Below are 18,816 nucleotides of genomic sequence, written 5' to 3'. Positions count from 1 at the left end.
TGTACTGCATATTGTAGATGCAGTATAGCCATGTTGATGCTGGGTGAACCTTTACATTTGAAATTCTTACTTTTATGTTTAAATTCTTTGTCCTAATATTGGATATATTTTTTCATTGAATTTATAGATGATGTAACTGTATATGTGAAAAGATTGCTTTCCTGTGTGCTCTAAGACAAAGTCCTCATTCCCTACTTAGAGTGAAAATTCATCCCCGCCCTAGGGTTTAACTCTGTTAACAAGCAAATAGAAGACATGGATTAGACTTTAACTCCCATGAGTTGACTGATTTTAGCATTTCTTGTTCAGGCTACTCATGCCATACAATAATATCTAAATGAACTACTGCATGCTGTGGGATACTGACTTGTGAAATTTCATTTTTTAAAATGCTATTTTAAAATTATAGAGATTAAAAAAAAGTTCTGTAAAGTTTTTTAAATTTGTACGGGTATTATATTGTAAAAATGTAATTAATGGGTTTTGATGATTAAAAGACAACTCATTCTGGGCTAAGATTTATTTATGCCAAATTTCAGTTGGAGAGAATTTTCATATATCTTCAAAACATTGAAAATGGGGTTTGGACTAGAAACAGCAACACATTTGGTTGAAGAACAGTATTGTAATTGGTGACACTATTATGTTGCTTATTTCAATTAAAAGATTCAGTTTAGGGGCAGAAGTAGTTAAAGCAAAGAATCTGGAATTCATGCGGCCATGGTTCTATTCCTCGCTCTGGCCCAAGTGGATTGTGGTTTTCGACAAATTACTTAATCTCCCTATACATCGGTTTTCTCATTGTAAAATGGTTCTAATACCTAATTCGTATGGATGTTGTGAAGTTTAGTTCATTATGTACAGAAAGGATTTGGAGGCCCTCTTATAGAGGATGCTATATAAATACAAAGTATTACTAATAACAAAAAGGTATATGAACCATTGATCAATATGTAATGGGGAGAAATTTAGGTTTCTCTTGTGAGAAACTAGATTAATATAATTTTGAAGTGTGGTTATGCTCTAAAGAGTGATACTGTAAAAATGGTATCCTGTGTTTGTGTATCTCTCAATTACTTAATTTCAAATTTCATTCATTAAGGAGAAAAACTCTTCTGCAAGGCAGACATTGCTCTGTTACACTTGCGCCCATTGCAAGCAAATAGGTTCGTACAGGTGTGCCTGCAGGAAGAATTTGGCCTCCTGAACCTTTATTGTAGTGACAGGGCATAAAAAGAAAAGAATCAGATATAAATTCCAGATCACAGGTTTAGTTGGCTGAGTTTAGTGTGTGGGGGGGGAAGTATCTTGTAATCTGAGGGAATTTGGTATGAAATCATTGAAGCACATTAAAAATTGATTCCCAGTGTGTCATTTTAGAGTTGTTTTCAGAGTAAAAGAACACTCTAAGATAGAAAGATGATTGTAACACTGTGCTTCAGAAAATTCGAATGAATTAAAATTGTTAAACTCTCCCCAAATTCTCTGCTAAAATATGTTGTTCTTTAAGTAATTTGCATTTAAAATATTTTCAAATCTTAATGAAAAAATTGTGTGTAAGGAATGAGATTTTTTTTTTTCAAAATTGGTTTGCAAATTAAAAAATAGGAATTGAGAGTCTACAGATGGCAGCATAAGGGCTAATATGTGACACATTTGCAGGTCTGTCAATCTAATTTTTTCTTCTTCAACATGGAAACATTGTTTTCAATCTGGCAGAATTTTATTAGGAGTTTTTAAACCAACATACACATGCATGTACATTCCTGTAAACTGGCATTCGGCAAATTGTAAGCCAAGAAAACATGATGTTTTAAGGTTCTAAAAGTAAAACAAAAGAGAAATACTAGTTCGGTATATTCATTGTTGCACAGCCATTATATTGCTTTTTTTCCTGCTGATAATTTCATGTTCATTGCTTTCACATAGAGCTTTATAACACAAAAATAATATGCAACTTTGAAAGAGAGCACCAGAAAAATCATTTTTGATGTTGTTTTATGTACAGAAAGTCTGCATTTCTCTGTTAAGAATAGACATTGAGAATAAATGGCAAAATTAGACATTCCATCTGTTAATATAAATTGAATTAAATAAACTGATCAGACAGATATAGGCTTTAATAGTTCTCTTAGGTTTATGCCAAATGTCTATGTCTATATTTCAGCTTTCTATCTTAACAGGACGGATATCGGCCACCTTGTTTGTGTATAAATATTATGCCTATTCAAGCATTACATGGGTATAATGTTATTCTAAAAAACTTGTCAGAATTAGTACTGTTCTGTTCAAGTTTTTAAAATTGCAAATTTTTCGTGTTAGTAAAACTTGATCTGTGTTTGAGATGGTTTATTTTAGTTTTTTCTTTTCTTACTTTTTTTTTTAACATGTACAACCTTGGAAAAGCAATGTATGGAAAAACTTGTCAGAAGCTTTCTGTATGACTTTATTTTTTATCTAAGACAGTTCATTACCGCTCCTGTATACCATTGTTAAACTGTAATATGACTGCTGTTCAAGGATTTTATTTAATTTCCTTGTCAAAATAGGCCTAGGAAACATGATTTTAATAATAAGCATGTTCTGTTAGTCTAGATAAGTCTTGCTGTTCCAAAGAGATGCTGCAGAATAGATTCATTTTGATGATAGTTAATTAACACGCTGCTTTAAATAGAGATGAAATTTTGCTTGTGTATGACAGGAGCAGGGAGAGTTTCTTTGAAGTGGAAAGAAATAAAGTTTGTATTTTAATGTGAGAACAGGTTGTTTTGTGAATATTTTCCTAGCTGCATTGTGAAAGTTTTATTTAAAGTGTACAGTAGAACCTCACTAATTCCCACTGAATGGACAGCAATTGCAGCTTGCTAAAACTCATTCATTTATTTTACAATGCATTTATTTTATTTTATTTTATAATGTACTAGTAAATGTATATTTTGTACAAATTCTTATATATATCTTGTATATACCAAATTCTTAATGATAATCCCTCCTATCACACTCTATTTTAGTTTTTCTTCTGGTATAGTGGGGAGAGGGTGCTATTTTTGTATGCAAATTTTAGGTGTGCATTCTAGTGAGGTTGTACTGCATGGCAATAATTTGTTTTCCAACTTTTTTGAAGACAGCTTAATACTTTATATATCTTTCCTGTTATGAATTGAGTGGCTGAAAGTCCATATTCAACCATGCCACATTAATTTGCTTAAATAATCTTTAGACAGCAGCAGACTCTCTTGTCATAAAACAAATCTGGCTTGCAGTGGAACATATATTGTTTCACTGTGACAGGAGTGTGGGGTTTGTCTTGCACAAGTCTCAAGCTTTAACAGATGTCTGGCTCTTATTTCAGTAAATGGCATGACACACTACATCCGTTTAGAGCTTTTGACATATGAATCTGTTTTTGTTTAACAGATGATTTGCAATGGTGAGCAATGGACTCAAATGACTTCATTTTTAAAAGTCAGTTTATTTTAATATTGATGTTAGAATGCAGGCAATTTGAATTACAGTGTCTCTAGCATCTTCTTCCAATGTTCTCTTGTTCCCATTTCCTTGTTGATATTTGTCTTTTTTTAAACTTTGTTGCTCAGAATGTCTTTAATGCTAGCCAAGGAGTCAGGGATTTGGACTTTTTTTCATGGACTTCTAAAGCTTCCCCCCCCCAGGTGAGTTAACTGTAAAGAACAGTAACATTATATCCTGATGTTTTACATTAATAAATACATTTATATTAGATAACCTTTTGAAGTCTGCTGTATTCTGATGTATTTTTGCAGGAAATGCTAGATATGTAAATACCATACTGTAGAATTGTGTATCTACTCCTTTAATCTCACTGTACTCTAGATTGAAAAATTATTAGTTCAAAATGATAATGATGGTTACTGAACCTCCAGCAACACAAAAATAATAATTTTCTTTTAAATATAGTACATCCTAATTACAATATTCACGAGAATTGTTGGCCATTTAACATTAAAAAGAGAACCTTCCAATCACTTATGTTTATAGACAAGGTATACTGCTAAACTTTTCTTTCCCTGTTTTCAGTGCTATACACCCTAGTCCATTGCAAAAATCAGTAAATTGAACATAATAGGCTCCTTATGAACTGGGTCAGCTCAAAAATATTAATAAACACAGCTGATGAATAAGGCTTTGTGTCTGTCACGGAGGTCACGGAAGACACAGATTTTGTGACCTCTGTGACTTCTGCAGCGGTCAGTGTGGCTGGCTCAGGGGCTGCCCAGAGTCTGCTCCGCCAACCCCAACATCCCCCTCCGACCCCATATCAGTGGGGTCCTGGGCTGTGCACCACCGCCTGGCACCCCACACACACACAGCACCAGAGGAGGTCCCGGGCCACCCCGCCCAGCACCCCTGGCGTGCTAGGCCACCCCCCGCAGAGCACCTCTGGCCCAAGTTTTAGTTAAGGGTATATAGTAAAATTCATGGACAGATAATGGGTCATGAATTTTTGTTTACTGCCCGCGACCTGTCCATGACTTTTACTAAAAATACCTGTGCTGATGAACACTACACTAACTTCTTTACTAATCTATTTCAAAATTTCCATAATTCCTAGAAAAATATCCAGTTGTATTATATATGACTAAGTGTTTTAAATATCTCTCAGATGCTTTTGTAAATGATCTGGAAGGCTATTGCTGCTTTTTAGGCAGTAGTTTCCATAGAAATTTTTTAATGGAAACTATTCTCAATAATTACACATATTTGTTCAGCAACTTAAAAATATACTTTTTCACTGTTTTTTTCCCCCACAACAACACTGAACTGCTTTGCTGCTCTGTAGATATATAGAGTTGCTGTAGAACATTAGACTTTTTTCCCCTTGAAACAATTTACTTTAGAAAATCCCACAACTTGAAGTGAAAATTCCCTTCTTTGCAGAACAACTTTATACTGTATAATGGCTCAGTTGCAGTATTTTTCTTGGGAAAGCTATTATAACATTTGGGAGGGGTGTTATAACATTCTGGGCACAATACACAGGAATCAACACCAAATAGAGCTGAAAACGGATCAGTGCAAAAATTTTGATTTTAATAAAGAAATTAACCACACTTGCAAATGGACTTTGTATGCAGGTCACACATCTTGTTTTTAAGGTACATCAGCCATTGCTACTGCTACATATTTGTTTCTTTGTGATATAAAGTGTGTATGAGTGTTCCTCCCCATTATCTTCATGTATACTGGAAATTTTATTAAATTACAGCCAGTGGAAGAGCCATGCCAGTATTCCTCATTTACAGTGCAGGTTGGAGAGTTGCCTAAGAACTCTAAACGTATGGAGTCGTCATACCTCAGAAGTATAACATCAGATCAGGCCTGGGTTTGTCCTTCATCCTTGCTTAGTTCTAAGCAAAATAAGTCTGCTATGCTACTCCAATTGTCACAATAAAAATATAATAATAAATACACACTAGTATTTTATATGTGCATACAAGAAACATGGGGTTACTGCTCCACTTGGCCTTAGTAATAATAATTTTACCTTTATTCAGTGTTTACAATATATTCCTGAAATTGAGTTCAGAGAAAGGAGCACATTTAAATTGGAAACCAGCTAGCATATACGTCTCCTTTACACATGCCTAGATCAATCACTGGTTACTTTTACCTGTTATATTTGCAACATATTCAATCGCGTGTTTGGATTCTCTGTGCTGATAAATGACAGTACTAAACACAAAGTACTTTATGAAAATGGTGGTGAAAATAATTTTATGTCAAACTGCACATATGAAAATATCTGTATATTTAGTGGCCCAAATTTAAACAATTCATTTTCCACTGAAGTGCCTGTTCATTTCAAATACAGCAGTAGTTGAGTTGTGTGTACCTCTGCAAGCTAAAACAGTCAACTGGAAAGGAAACTTACAATTCAACTGGCATTATGACCAGTTTTTTTTCTCTTTCTAGGTTAAGAAGTTAACTGTTCCAGACTCAGGGAAGAGGTGTTTCTAATCTAAAAAGTGCAAAGGCATTATTAACAGGTTCTATTCTGTTTTTCTTTTGCTTCTTTAAATTTTTCAGGAGCCTAGGTCTAATACTGATGACTTTTTCAAAGACATAAATTCACGCTGCACACAGGAAGCAGTGATGCAAGAGCAAGATATGCCATTCCTTCGAGGTGGACCTGGAGTGTACAAGGTAGTGAAGACTGGCCCTTCAGGTCACAACATCAGAAGCTGCCCTAACCTTAGAGGTATCCCAATTGGAATGTTAGTTCTGGGAAACAAAGTCAAGGCAGTAGGCGAGGTATGGATCCTTGTAGCTTCAGTTCATGTCTTCATAGATACCAGTTTATATCAGTAGTAAACGCAACAAAAGCATCTTCCCCTACACAAGGTTTGCTTTTCCAACCCTGGTGATTAAATGTTAACATTTGAACTTGATTTATATTATAAATACTAATTCAGTTATGTGTTTTGCTTTGTAGAAAAGTGTTAATTAATTGGAGTTACATTAAACTTGAATTTTCTGATACCACAATTACCTACAGTTATTTATATATTTGTTACAGTATGGTTGATTCATTGCAAAATAAGATTATCTGTTTCACTTACTGATCATATGTATCAAAGTGAATTTACCTTGTTGGAGGAATCATTTCCAGGGCTGTGATCAGTTCAAAAATTATCCTATTTCACTGTATTTATTCAATTGTTATTGTACTTGTCATCATGCTTTGGTATTTTCCTATTGAGATGGGCTTGAGGATGTAGTGTGTCATGCTATTTTTCTCAAACAACATCAGGAGCATAATTAGCAAATTTACAAATATTTCATATATAACTAGACATTATAACTTATTTTGGTGTTTCAGGTGCCAAAAAAGCATGGAGGTTGTTGGATAACACCTTCTAAGAGCTTATTTGCGTTTGTGTGGTTGGTCAAATATTGAACTTTTTTTTCTAAACATAAACTGGCCTAATATTGTGAAAGTATTTATAATTTTAAACTTGCCATACATGGAATTGGTTTTTGTTATACCTCAGGCTGTGGCCTTAATTTCAGAAACAATGTTTTTTGTAATATCATGATGAAAATGAGCATATTGTTTCAAATACTGAAGCATGTTGCTGGATCTGAGCACTGGATTATTTGAAAAGTGAATAAACTGCTTTTTTATGTGTGTGTACCAGGTGACTAATTCTGAAGGTACATGGGTGCAAATGGATAAGAACAGCATGGTAGAGTTCTGTGAGAGTGATGAAGGCGAGGCATGGTCCTTAGCTAGAGACAGAGGTGGAAACCAGTATCTGCGGCACGAAGATGGCAAGTTGTCTTTTTTTTTTTTTTTTAAATTAACTACTTAAAGTGTTTGCCAAAATAAAGTGGGGGGAGGGGAAGTTTTAAGAAAGAACTGAGTTTTTGAAAAGATGTAAAACAATAACTTATAAAATAACCCAATTGGAGAAAATATGAAGTCAAACTTTTTTCAAAATTAAATTTTCAGTAGTCATCAGACATTTAGATTTTGCAAACGTGACATTTTTGTAAGTGTTTGGAGTCATTCTTCTATATAAAATTTGAAGTAGAGTGTTGTCCTTTCTTCTGTTTATGGGGATTCAGTTTTCAGACAACTAATCCTGTACTTCCTAAGGCAACTTTCTACAGTCTACTTTTGTCTCCACCTGAAAACAAAAAAGGACTGAATGAATTTGTACTGCATCTTAATTTTTTTTTATTTTGAGTTTAACATATAATCCCAACCACTGGATTGGGGCGACAAAAGTACCCTACTAAAAACTGCCAACAAATTTTGAACACCATATATGAAATGAGAAGAAATCTGTAGTTGGTAACCTAATGTTCTTTTGCTCAGTGCTTCCTGTTTTTCCTATTATAATAAAGGAGTGGTGAATGTTAAATTAGGAATGGCAAAATGATTTCCAGAAAATGCAGTAAATACAATCACGTTTTAGATCATTACAACCAGCATATTTTGAGCAAGTTCTGTAGATTTTGACAGAGCTCTCTGAGCTTTTCCTCTTGGCTAGAACAATATTTTTCATTATCCGTGTCACTTCCTGTGAAAATACTAGCTTAATTACCTCTATGATCAGTTAGAGAGTAGAGTGGGATATTTTCTCAGGATGATGTGTTTTTGTATGTACCTCAACCAAAATAGATCTTTAATGTGCCATTTATTTAACCTAATTTAGGATCCAAGCACACTACCGCTAACATCTGCTTAAAATCAGAGTTTTTTCCCTCCGTTTCGAGGACACTATCCTTAAAGTAGTAGTACTGGGGCTTTCTTTGGATCTAAGGAGTCAACTGGACTGCTTTTGACCGCTGTACTTAGATTTAAATGTGATAGAAATGTAATATCTGCTACAAGCTCCTTTAGGGAATTTTATCTCACATTTGCATGAAAGTAGCCTTGATCTTATAGGTCTTTTAACTTCTGTGTAATCCTTTTTCCATTTATTCTGCTATCCTGTGATGTCCTTTCTCATCTGTGGACATTCCGAAGTAACCTTGTCTTATTTCATTATGATGTGCAGAAAACAAACTTTATGCTGCGGTATAGGTATATAGGTATACTGCCTAATTCTGTGGGGAGGTGTGTAATGTGTAGTGAGCAAATAAAGGCACACCTTGAACAGTAAAGATAGAAAATATTTAACAACTGTTCTTTGACTGATTGCACATGTGCATTCCACTGCAGGCGTTTGTGTGCTCCACTGCACAATTGAGTTTTTCCCTTAGTGGCACTAGTCAGGGCAGCATGAGTGCCCTGCTGCCTTGTGCACCACATGCAGGCATAAAGGATCAAGCTGCCTTGACACCCTTCTCTCTCTCCTCCACCCCCGCTCCTTCCTACCACCCATGACGGTTGTTGTAGGTGTCCTAGCTATCTTTAGTCAAAATATATAAATACTGCCGGTTATGTGTAGTTTAGAGTTTGGTTGGTTAATTTAAAATAAATGTGTTTGTTCTTTTGTGTGCTTTTGGCAGCTAGGCTGGGTACCCACCCCAGTACCACAGATATGCAGCACACTCCAGGTTTCAAGCCCTGCCATTCTTGTGGTAAGGCAACACCTAATAGTTACCCTCACCCCTGTTGTCTTAAGTGCTTGAAGGAGGTCCAAATGAGTGACAAATGCAGCATTTGTAAGGGCTTAAAGCCCCATTCAAAAAAAAAGGTGGGGGGGCAGATTAAAATATATGCTGCTGAAATTGACTTGGGAGGACATTCAAAGAAGAAACATACCCCAGAGCACACCTCTAAACAGAGGAGTTGGTTGGCTTCAGAGCACGGTATGGGCCTGTTGTGACCAGTTCCCGAAGCACCTTTGCTGGTCGAATGCCCTGGTACCAGAGTGTCGTCTTGGTCATTTCTACTCCTGAGATGTTTGAGGCTGCAAGAGAGTTGTTAAACTTCTCAGTGCCACCATCACCAATGGTTCAAGAGACTCGCCCGGCACTGGCACCCAGCACCTTCACCTCCATACTGGGCAATTCCATCAAATTCAGCAGTCAGGGTACCAATTAAGGTGATATTCTCTACGGGAAAGCCACAGATGATGTGCTAGCCACATCTGGATATGGAAATTGTATGGCGGGCCATGAATGCTCACAAAATTAAGGGCTGGGGTGCAGAAGGGGGTGAGGGCTCCTGCTGGGTGTGCGGGCTCTGGAGTGGGGCCAGAAATGAGGAGTTCAGGGTGTGGGAGGGGGCTGATACTTCCTGATCCTGAAGGCAAAACAGTCTCACAGGCCTATTTTAGGTCTAATACCTAACTTAACAAGCTAAGCGAATTTGAAGCAAAAAGGTTTCTCTCAGCTTATGCTTACAGCAGTCTGGCTGGATTTCTCAGCCAGGACCCCTCTTCTAGTCCAGTGATGCTGCTTTTGTCTTTCAAAAGTTGATGCTGGGAGTAAAGATATGGGGGCAGAGGTGATTTGTGTCTTGTGTTCTCCATAGCATTTCTCATCAGAAGTGACTGCTGTGATGATTTAGTCTGGCCTAATACAGACCACTGAACTTCCCAAAATAATTTGTTTTAATTTGAGCATACCTGTTAGAAAAACATCTAATCTTGATTTAAAAATTGCCAATGATGGAGAATCCACCACAGCCCAAGTAAATTTTTCCTATGGTTAATTACCCTCATTGTTAAAAACATACACCATTTTTTTTCCCAGTCTGAATTTGTCTAGCTTCAATTTTCAGCTGCTAGATCTTATTCTACCTTTGTCTGTTAGATTGAAGAGCTGATTATCAAATACTTGTTCCCCATGTAGGTAGTTATAAACTGTGATCAAGTCACACTTTAATCTTCTCTTTGTTAAACTAAATGTATTGAACTCCTTGAATCTCAGCACTAGATGATTATATCAACAATAATTCCCTTGTTTATTTCTTTTGCTCTTTGTCAGTCCTGAATTTATGCAGAGGAGTGAAGCCTTTAGGAAAACTTTTCTACCTCTAAATTTAGTTTCTTTAATTTTTTCTCTATCGGTCCGATACTCACATATAGTCTGTGATGTTGGGTCTAGAACACATGAATTTAAGGGTGTGGGATGATGTTTTGCTTCCTGTTCAGATGTTATCCACCAGAAACTGACTGTTGCTTTCTTGCCCATATGCTCAGGGTCTAACTGATTGCTATATTTTGGGTCAGGAAGGATTTTTCCCCTGAGTCAGGTTGGCAGGGGTTTTTCCCCTTCCTTTGCAGCATGGGTCACTTGCAGGTTTAAATTAGTGTAAATGGTGGATTCTCTGTAACTTGAAGTCTTTAAACCATGATTTGAGGACTTCAGTAACTCAAACAAAGGTTAGGGGTCTATTACAGGAGTAGGTGGGTAAGGTTCTATGGCCTGCAATATGCAGGATGTTGTATTAGATGATCTTGATGGTCCCTTGGAACCTTAAAATCTATTAATCCAAATATGACTGAAAATAATTGCGCAAGGGAATTGTCAGGGTTGGGTTTTCTTGGTGTTTGTTTTGGGGGGAGTAGGGACAGGGGAGGAGGTAAATCCTACAGTACCAGACTGATTCAGAAGAATTCAAAGAAGATCAATTGACAGGTAGGAAAAATGTTTTTCTTTTGAGGTTCTTTTTGTCTTCAAAAGACACTTTTTCATGTTTTAACATTTCATCTCTATATGTTTTTAAAAGAGCAGTACATTTTCTCCTAACAACTGCATATTTTTCATTTGGCTGATATTTTTCTTCTTTTTTAACTGAGCTAAAATTATGTGGCTGCTTTTGATTTTGCTACTACATTTTTATTTAGTGTTATGTCTTGCGTTGTGTATGGTTGTCATACATGTCCACACAGCTTTTAGTTTTTGTTATATTCATTTTGCTCAGTTCAGTGTTCTGGAAATTTACGTGATGACAAGCACCAATTATAGTTAACATTTTTAATTAAAATTGACTTTTTGAGACATCTTATTAAAATGTAGCACTGTTAGATGTGTTAGCAGCCAGAGGATACCAATTAAAGCAACGGGAAACTCATTTACCATCTGTTTTATAATTTAGTAATCAGAAACTGCTATATTAACATAACATTTAAAATATTTTTAATTCCTGACACCTACAATTTAAAATGAATGAGATGCATTAAATGATGGTGAGACATGCAAATGACTGAGGGGAATTTTTTATCTAGCTAATGGGAAATAATTTGATCCTCCTCCCTTCCTCAATAAGTCAGGTTTTCCAAAATACAGCTATTGCAGACAGTAGATGTCTTACCTGTTTGTGCAAAAGAATGGCTGATACATGCCATTATGCATATTAGTGTATCAACAATAATTATGTACTTTCAATGATTATTTGTTTATGCTAGTTCCTACAGTGCCTCAGCTTACAGATGTTTGAGCATGGACAGTCTCTGCCCCAAAAAGTGTAGACATATTTGCAAACCAATAAATTTGAATTTAATATGTTTTAACTAAAATAATAGTTTGTCATTACTGACTCTCCAGAACAGGGGTAAGAGTACTGGTTGTTGAAGGAGATGATGATGAGCCAGCTGAGTATTTTCTCCTCTACAATAATTGCCTCACAGCTCCATCAGTCTGTTAAAAATGTTAAGTAAAGCATAATGAACAACTGTATTTCATTATATTCCTGAATATTCAGCTTAAGGCTGGTGCCCATTTTCAGTAGTGTATAAGCTAGCTTGTGACATGAGTGATTTTACACTTATGGTGTATATTTGGGGGCCTAACAGAAAAATAACATTAAAAGCTTTCACTATTTTGTCTTGTGACTCATCTTTCCTCTGCAAATCAGTGATAAAAGAAATACTAACTCTGAAGTGGTGGCTTGTTTTACAGAGCAAGTTCTGCTAGAGCAAAATGCTCAGACTCCTCCTCCAAGCCCTTTTTCAATACAAGCTTTCAGTAAGGGATCTGCTTGTAGCAATGGACAAGGATTTGATTATGGCCTTGCAAATAACAAAGGTAAGTTTATAGCTATAACTATTTTGTAAAACATTGTTTTCAAACTTTAGCCTGTGCATTTTTCGCTACTCATTTTCCATGACTTGAGTAGACATCAGTGCCATTTGCAACACCAACAGATGTGCCCCCACAAAACCATCCATCATTATGGTGAAACGAGTTGCTGACAATTGCAATGGCATTTCTGCTGTATTTTATGCAGTTAGTAATATTGTAACTTGTGTAAATTTCTGCTTTACATAGATGTAAAGGGAATACTTTTAGACTTACTGGAGTTTTATGTTGGTCCCTTTAATTGCACTATTGAATAGCTTCATTGATAAGTTAATGTCCTGTAAATTCCTGTCAAGTTAGCCACAGAATTGTAATACAAGAATTACAATTTCTTACTCATTGAGCCAGAAAGAGTGATAACATCCAGTATTGTTCAAATTAGGCTTCAAAATCGTTAGGTTGGAAAATTTTCAAGAAAACTATGAGGATTCTGGCTATCTGCTTAAAATAGCTTAATTTTTAAAAAGTGCTTTTACATTTGATGACTGGGTGGAAGATTAGGTTTGATGTTTTGATTATAGTTAGTTATACTACTAAGCATTTTTATAATAGCATGAAACTGCTCTGTCTAGATTATAGGCTTGGAAATCTCACATTAAAGTAGAATATTAATATGGAGTATAATGCTAGTAGTTGTTAAATTGGAGTATTGCTTTGTTAGCAAAAGTATATGTAGGTTTTTAGAGTTTAGGTTGATAAATATAGGAACCAAATAGCTTAATCCAGATGATATCGTACAATAAATCACAGCAACATATAAAACAAGAAGAAATGCAGCTTCAAGTTTGAACAGTAATAACATAGGGCAAATCACCTGGTATCTGCATCAAACTTTTGTTCACTCATTACTTATATGCAGAAGGCTAAGTGAACTGGAAGTTCTTTTGCGTAGTTATGTGTTCTTGAGGAATATCACTGAAACGTGGAGCTTTGCTGTTCTAATCTTCTGTTTCTGTGGTCTAGGTCAGGGTTTCTCAATTCGTGAGTTTCTCAACCTTATATTGGGTCACCAGAACATTTTGTCTCGTGGCAGTTCCTGTGGCTCCTGTCCCACAGGGCTGGCTAGGCTCGCCTCTCTGCTCCAGGCATTGCAACCTCTAGGGTCCCAGTGCCACTCAGGTTTGGCCCAGCTATCCTGATGGGAATCCGGGGAGGCCAAATTTGAGTGAGTGGCACTGCACTCCCATGAGCCAGGTCACAATCCCACTCTCACAAATTTGGTCCAGTCAGGGGGGCTGGGCCAAACCTGAGTGGTGCTGCAACTCCAGAGGTTGCAATTCACAGAGCAGAGAGCCAAGCCCAGCTAGCCCCTCAGCACAGGAATGGCAGGAGCCACACCTGTGGGCAGGGGGGAGGGGAGTGTACCGGGCAAGATCCAACTAAAACTACCCCAGGGCAGGGCCATAACCAGGGTGGGGCAAGTGGGGAAGCTGCCCTTGACGCAAAGCCACAGGGGTGGCTCAGGCTGGTGATGCCACAAGGCTCAGGCCAGACCCAGGCAACGGGGAGTGGCTCGGGCCAGCCCCATGGGGTGGAGCTCAGGGAGGGAGCGCGACCTCCACCTGTAGACTCACCTTAGCTGGTCATCCAATCTGTCTTGGTTGGGGGAGACACAACCAAAAAATTGTGGGGTGACTCTGCAGTCCTCCTCCCTTCACCCCCCTTGTCACCTCTGGTATGGGGCACAAATACACTTGCTCATCCCGGGCGCCAAAATGCCTAGTTACATCTCTGCTCCAAAGCCTCCAGACTATTTACTGGATTGCAACAGGCCATAAATATATACAAATAAGGCCTGAGCCCCAAAAGGTTGAGAACCACTGGTCTTGGTGACACTTGCTTTTGGGGTGGAGGGTGAAACTTCCATTTAACACTAACTAGAGCCATGGGCACACTTCAAGAGTAAGGTAACTTGGTTTTGGTCTTGAAGAGGCTTTTAGTAATTAGAATATTTTATTTTTTTTTAAAGGGAGGACAGAAGAGGGCTTTATCTAAACTTTCTGAATTAACTATTTTTCACTGTTCATATAATTTTAAGGAACATTGAAATACAGGATTTACATAATTTTACTGAAATTTTAATATGTGAATGAAGTTTGTCTATTCTTTATCATAACTTAATCCATCCCTAATGGGATCCCTTTTTCTGGATGAAGATTAGAGAAAATTCATGCATTTTGATAGTTAGAAAACTAAGCTTTGCCCACGCCACTTCCCACTAGAAGTTCTGCCTTCACTGGGAGCAATAGTTTTTTCCCTTTTTTTTGTTTTTACTTCTGTTTACAGTTTACAGTGTAAGAAGTAATTATTTTCTTTGCCTTTACTACTAAGTCTTTTTCTGAGGTTTTCTGTATTATTTAGCCCATGGTGTAGTAATTTCCCCTGTGAGATCATTCTGTGAAGTACTCTTTTTTTCCCCAGCCTAGCCATCCTCATTTCAAAATGGTGACTCAGACCAGAAGCACACAAATGCAAGAGATGCTCAGTTTGTGGGGCAGTATTACAGATTACTAGTGAGCACAGGAATTGTTTTATAAGAATAAAACATTAACAGTGATTTTCTGTGATAAGATTAAGAGAAAGGAAGTTTCCTCTCATGGTTTGTCAGAATGAATAAAATCCTGAAGAGAAACTTGCTAAGGTCAAGAGTATTTGTGAAGGTGTTGTGGTTCATTTGACTTGCTCCATACTGGTTTCTATGGCATGCCACTGGATTATTCCAGCTGTGGAAAAGTTAGATCTTCATTCTGTTACTAGCTTCCAAACCTTTTATGCCACATTAGTCTTTTTATTTAGCTTCAAAATCTAATGCATAGTTTGGGTGAGCAAGTTCTGTAATCATTGTTTAAATAGGTTTCAGAGTAGCAGCCATGTTAGTCTGTATTCGCAAAAAGAAAAGGAGTACCTGTGGAACCTTAGAGACTAACAAATTTATTTGAGCATAAGCTTTCAAGTGAGCTACAGCTCACAAATAAATTTGATCCAATAAATTTGTTAGTCTCTAAGGTGCCACAAGTACTCCTTTTCTTATTGTTTAAATAGGTATCTTCATTTACCTCCTTATCTATCTTGTACCGCTTGTGCCTTTCCCAAGAGTGGAGAATCTATAATTACTATACTTGAAGGAGCAGAAAGGTTACTTCCATTAACTGGAGTTCTTCAATTATCTTGTCAGAGCAGACCACATGTTCTACCATACATCCCAGTTCTATAGAGTTTGTATTGAATTCCAAGGGATGGAAAAAGTAAGTGTGTGTGAGTCATGTATTTTTATATAATCTCAACCTGAACCCTATCATGTCTTGATGAGTCTGTGTGGTCCCACAATCGTCCACTTTCCAGAGGCCTTCAGGGTTAGCGTGTAGATGTACCCAGAGTTTAGTTCTGTACTGGTAAGCTATTCAAAACTCCAGTTATAGATGAGTAACCTTTCTTTCCTACAATTTAAAAGTACTCTTCTGAAGATAAATGGAATGGATGAGCCTTACATCCCAAACGTTGTATCACACACTAGAAAAGCGTATGTTCTTCAACCACAAGAAACAATCAGTGACAGATTAGAGTTATATATTAATTGGAAAAAATAAGTTTATAGGTGACAAAAATGTCATAAATCTCATTGCATCCTCCAATCCACTGATTGTCAAAAGAGACACATGTGCTTTGTTTACCCTTCAGCAAACTATATGGTACAGACCTGGCCAGTTTAGATATTCCAGGACAAAAAGATGAATGCACTAATGGATTTTTTAAATGTACCCAATTCATATGTCATACTGAATGTAACATCTAAAATGTTTTACTCTTGACGTTTTTAAGAGATAAAACATACTTATAAAAATGGGCTGAGAAAAAAGACTGACTGACTTTCACAAAGTTGTTTACGTATAGGAGAGAGTGAGGCTTGTTAGCATGATTTGTTATAGCAAAGTACTTGATATATCAGCTATCAGAAAAACAATAATGACCCAGAAAGAATAGCTAGTCTAATATCCCCAACTGTCAGCTAAGGACATAATAAATCCTCCTCCTTCAAGGAGTATGCCTGTGGGTGCTCCACTTTAGGTGTCTTGAAGCCCTGTGCTTGTAATCGGAAATTTTTAGTAACAGTGTCTGGTTGGGCTGCGCACATGCCGTAGCCATCTTGTGTCACTCCGAGCTATTACATAGTGGTGCACAGCCAACCGTCCCCCAGTTCCTTCTCTACCACCTTTGGCTTGAGTCGGAGCAACAGCAGTACCCTCTCTTACCTCAGATAAGCTTAATAGTTCATAGTTGTTCCCAATAGTGTTAGTTTAGTTGTCATTAGGTACCCTATCCCGTTGCCCTTTATATTTTATATTTTACTTTATCTTTTCTTCTAAAATATATATATGTTCCTTCTTTCTTTTACTCCTGCATCCTCGGCAGGTACTCAGCTATTACCTTAAAAAGAAAGAGGAAAGAAATAAAAGCAGGGTTTATCCCTGTTCTTTCTCTAGAGGACTTTCTCTTTCAGGAATGCCCAGCTCACCTGGCTTTAAACACTGTCTGACTTGCAAACTCTCCATACCAGTTTTTGACAGCTACTCAGTGTTGCCTTGGCGAGACATACAATACCCAAAACTGTCCACACTGTAGAAAACTGACAGCCTGGACAAAGAAGGCCAGGGATCTCCAGTTGAAACTCCTTATGATGGAGAAATCCCTGAGACCAGCCTCATACCCCGAATCCAGGATGCCTCCTGACCAGCGGTCGTCAGCAGCAGCGTCTGACGGGATCTGCTTCAGCAATGGCTGCTAAGGAGCCTGCTCCTAGAAAGGCTACCAAAAAAGCAGCCACACTCACCCCCACTCCGAGAATTGCCTAAAAGAAAGCGATCTACAAATGAAAAAGATGCCCCAGTACTGACAGCACCGAGAGTGTCAGACCGCAAGACACCAGGAACACCCGGTACCAAGACTTCCCTAGGAGCTAACATCCTATGTGGGCAAGCTCTAATGGAGTTGCATGCAGCAAAGTCAAACCTCGCAGCGGGAATCTCCTCTACTGATACCAACGGTACCCCATCTAGACTGGGACCAAGCCTAGTAACCACTCCCTGTGGATCAGCCCCTCCTATCTCCAGTGATGAGGATGAAGCAGTAATATACGCTCCTTGCCACTCCTCACCTAAACATGGACCTTATCACAAACATCTACAGACGTGCAGGGCTGGTATGGTCAACCATGGGCACTGTCCCCTATACCATTCCCACCCAATTGGCCATACTGGGATCCGTGGGCAATGTATAGAGCCCCAAACCTCAGGCCCCCTAACCCACCTAGGTCCAGAGCAACACGGGACACCAACTTCACCAACTGTCACCAACTGTCCCAGCACCCTCACAGACACAAGAGGAAGAGACCGAGGAGCCTGGGGACACAGCTGAAGGTGACGCTCTGCCGCCCACTCACATCTCATCTTCGTCACTGGATGAAATGATGATGCCACCACGCCCCCGCCCCACACACACACACACACACTCTATGGGGGATGATTTCAAATCTTTTCAAGACCTCTTCAAAAGGTTAGCTGAATCCCTGGACATTTTGCTCTCAAAACTACCAGAGACCCAACACAAGCTCACGGACATACTCTAGGCATCCCCAGTAGCAAAGAGATGATATCATGGAGCCTGCAAAAATAATTTGGCAGACACCTGCTACAGCCCCTCCCTCATCTAAGAGGTCTGACAAAAAGTATTACATGCCAGCAAAAGGAGCTGAATTTTTATTCACCCATCCCGCACCAAACTCTCTCGTGGTAGATGCAATCAACCAAAGGGGAAAACAACACCAGTCCATACAGACTGGAAAAGGCTAGACCTCTTCAAACAGAAAGTCTACTACTCTGCCACACTCCAGTTCCGCATAGCCAATTATGCAGCCCTACTGGCAAAATACACACACAATCTGTTTGTGAAAATGTCAGAATTTATTGAATGTTTACCTGAGGACAGAAAAAGCAATACAAGGCAAACATTTCTGAAGGGTCTCTCATTGCTAGGATGGCCCTACAGGCCTCTCTTGACTCTGCAGACACGGTACCATGGTCTATCACTACCTCCGTGGTCATGTGCTGTACCTCCTGGCTCCATCTTTCTGGTTTCCCAAGGGAGGTCCAACAACTGTTGAGGACTTACCCTTTGAAGGGCAAGAATTATTCGCTGACAAAAAATGATGATTTTCCTCACACCTTAAAGGACTCAGGGGCAACCTTAAATACCTTGGGCATATAAAATAGAAATATCTGCAAATAAAAAGAAACAGAG

The 18,816-nt window shown here is 38.1% G+C and overlaps 1 protein-coding gene across 15 annotated transcripts in view; it reads left to right on the top strand.

The window, feature by feature from the left end:
• Positions 1-18,816, top strand: part of MYCBP2 (MYC binding protein 2) — a 420,373-nt gene that overhangs the window by 304,303 nt on the left and 97,254 nt on the right. For 11 of the 15 annotated variants that reach the window (XM_048852688.2, XM_048852718.2, XM_075129126.1 and 8 more), the window contains 4 exons: positions 3,597-3,671; positions 6,067-6,291; positions 7,179-7,311; positions 12,343-12,468. In XM_048852688.2, the coding sequence (XP_048708645.1) occupies positions 3,597-3,671; positions 6,067-6,291; positions 7,179-7,311; positions 12,343-12,468 (559 nt within the window). The remainder of the gene's footprint in view (positions 1-3,596; positions 3,672-6,066; positions 6,292-7,178; positions 7,312-12,342; positions 12,469-18,816) is intronic. The other 4 variants (XM_048852747.2, XM_048852669.2, XM_048852698.2 and 1 more) reach the window with 3 other exon arrangements.

This window comes from Caretta caretta, chromosome 1, assembly GCF_965140235.1.
Source record: "Caretta caretta isolate rCarCar2 chromosome 1, rCarCar1.hap1, whole genome shotgun sequence".
Taxonomy (NCBI): domain Eukaryota; kingdom Metazoa; phylum Chordata; order Testudines; family Cheloniidae; genus Caretta; species Caretta caretta.
The sequence above is the reverse complement of the archived record's forward strand: the minus strand, read 5'-3'. Positions and strand labels throughout refer to the sequence as shown.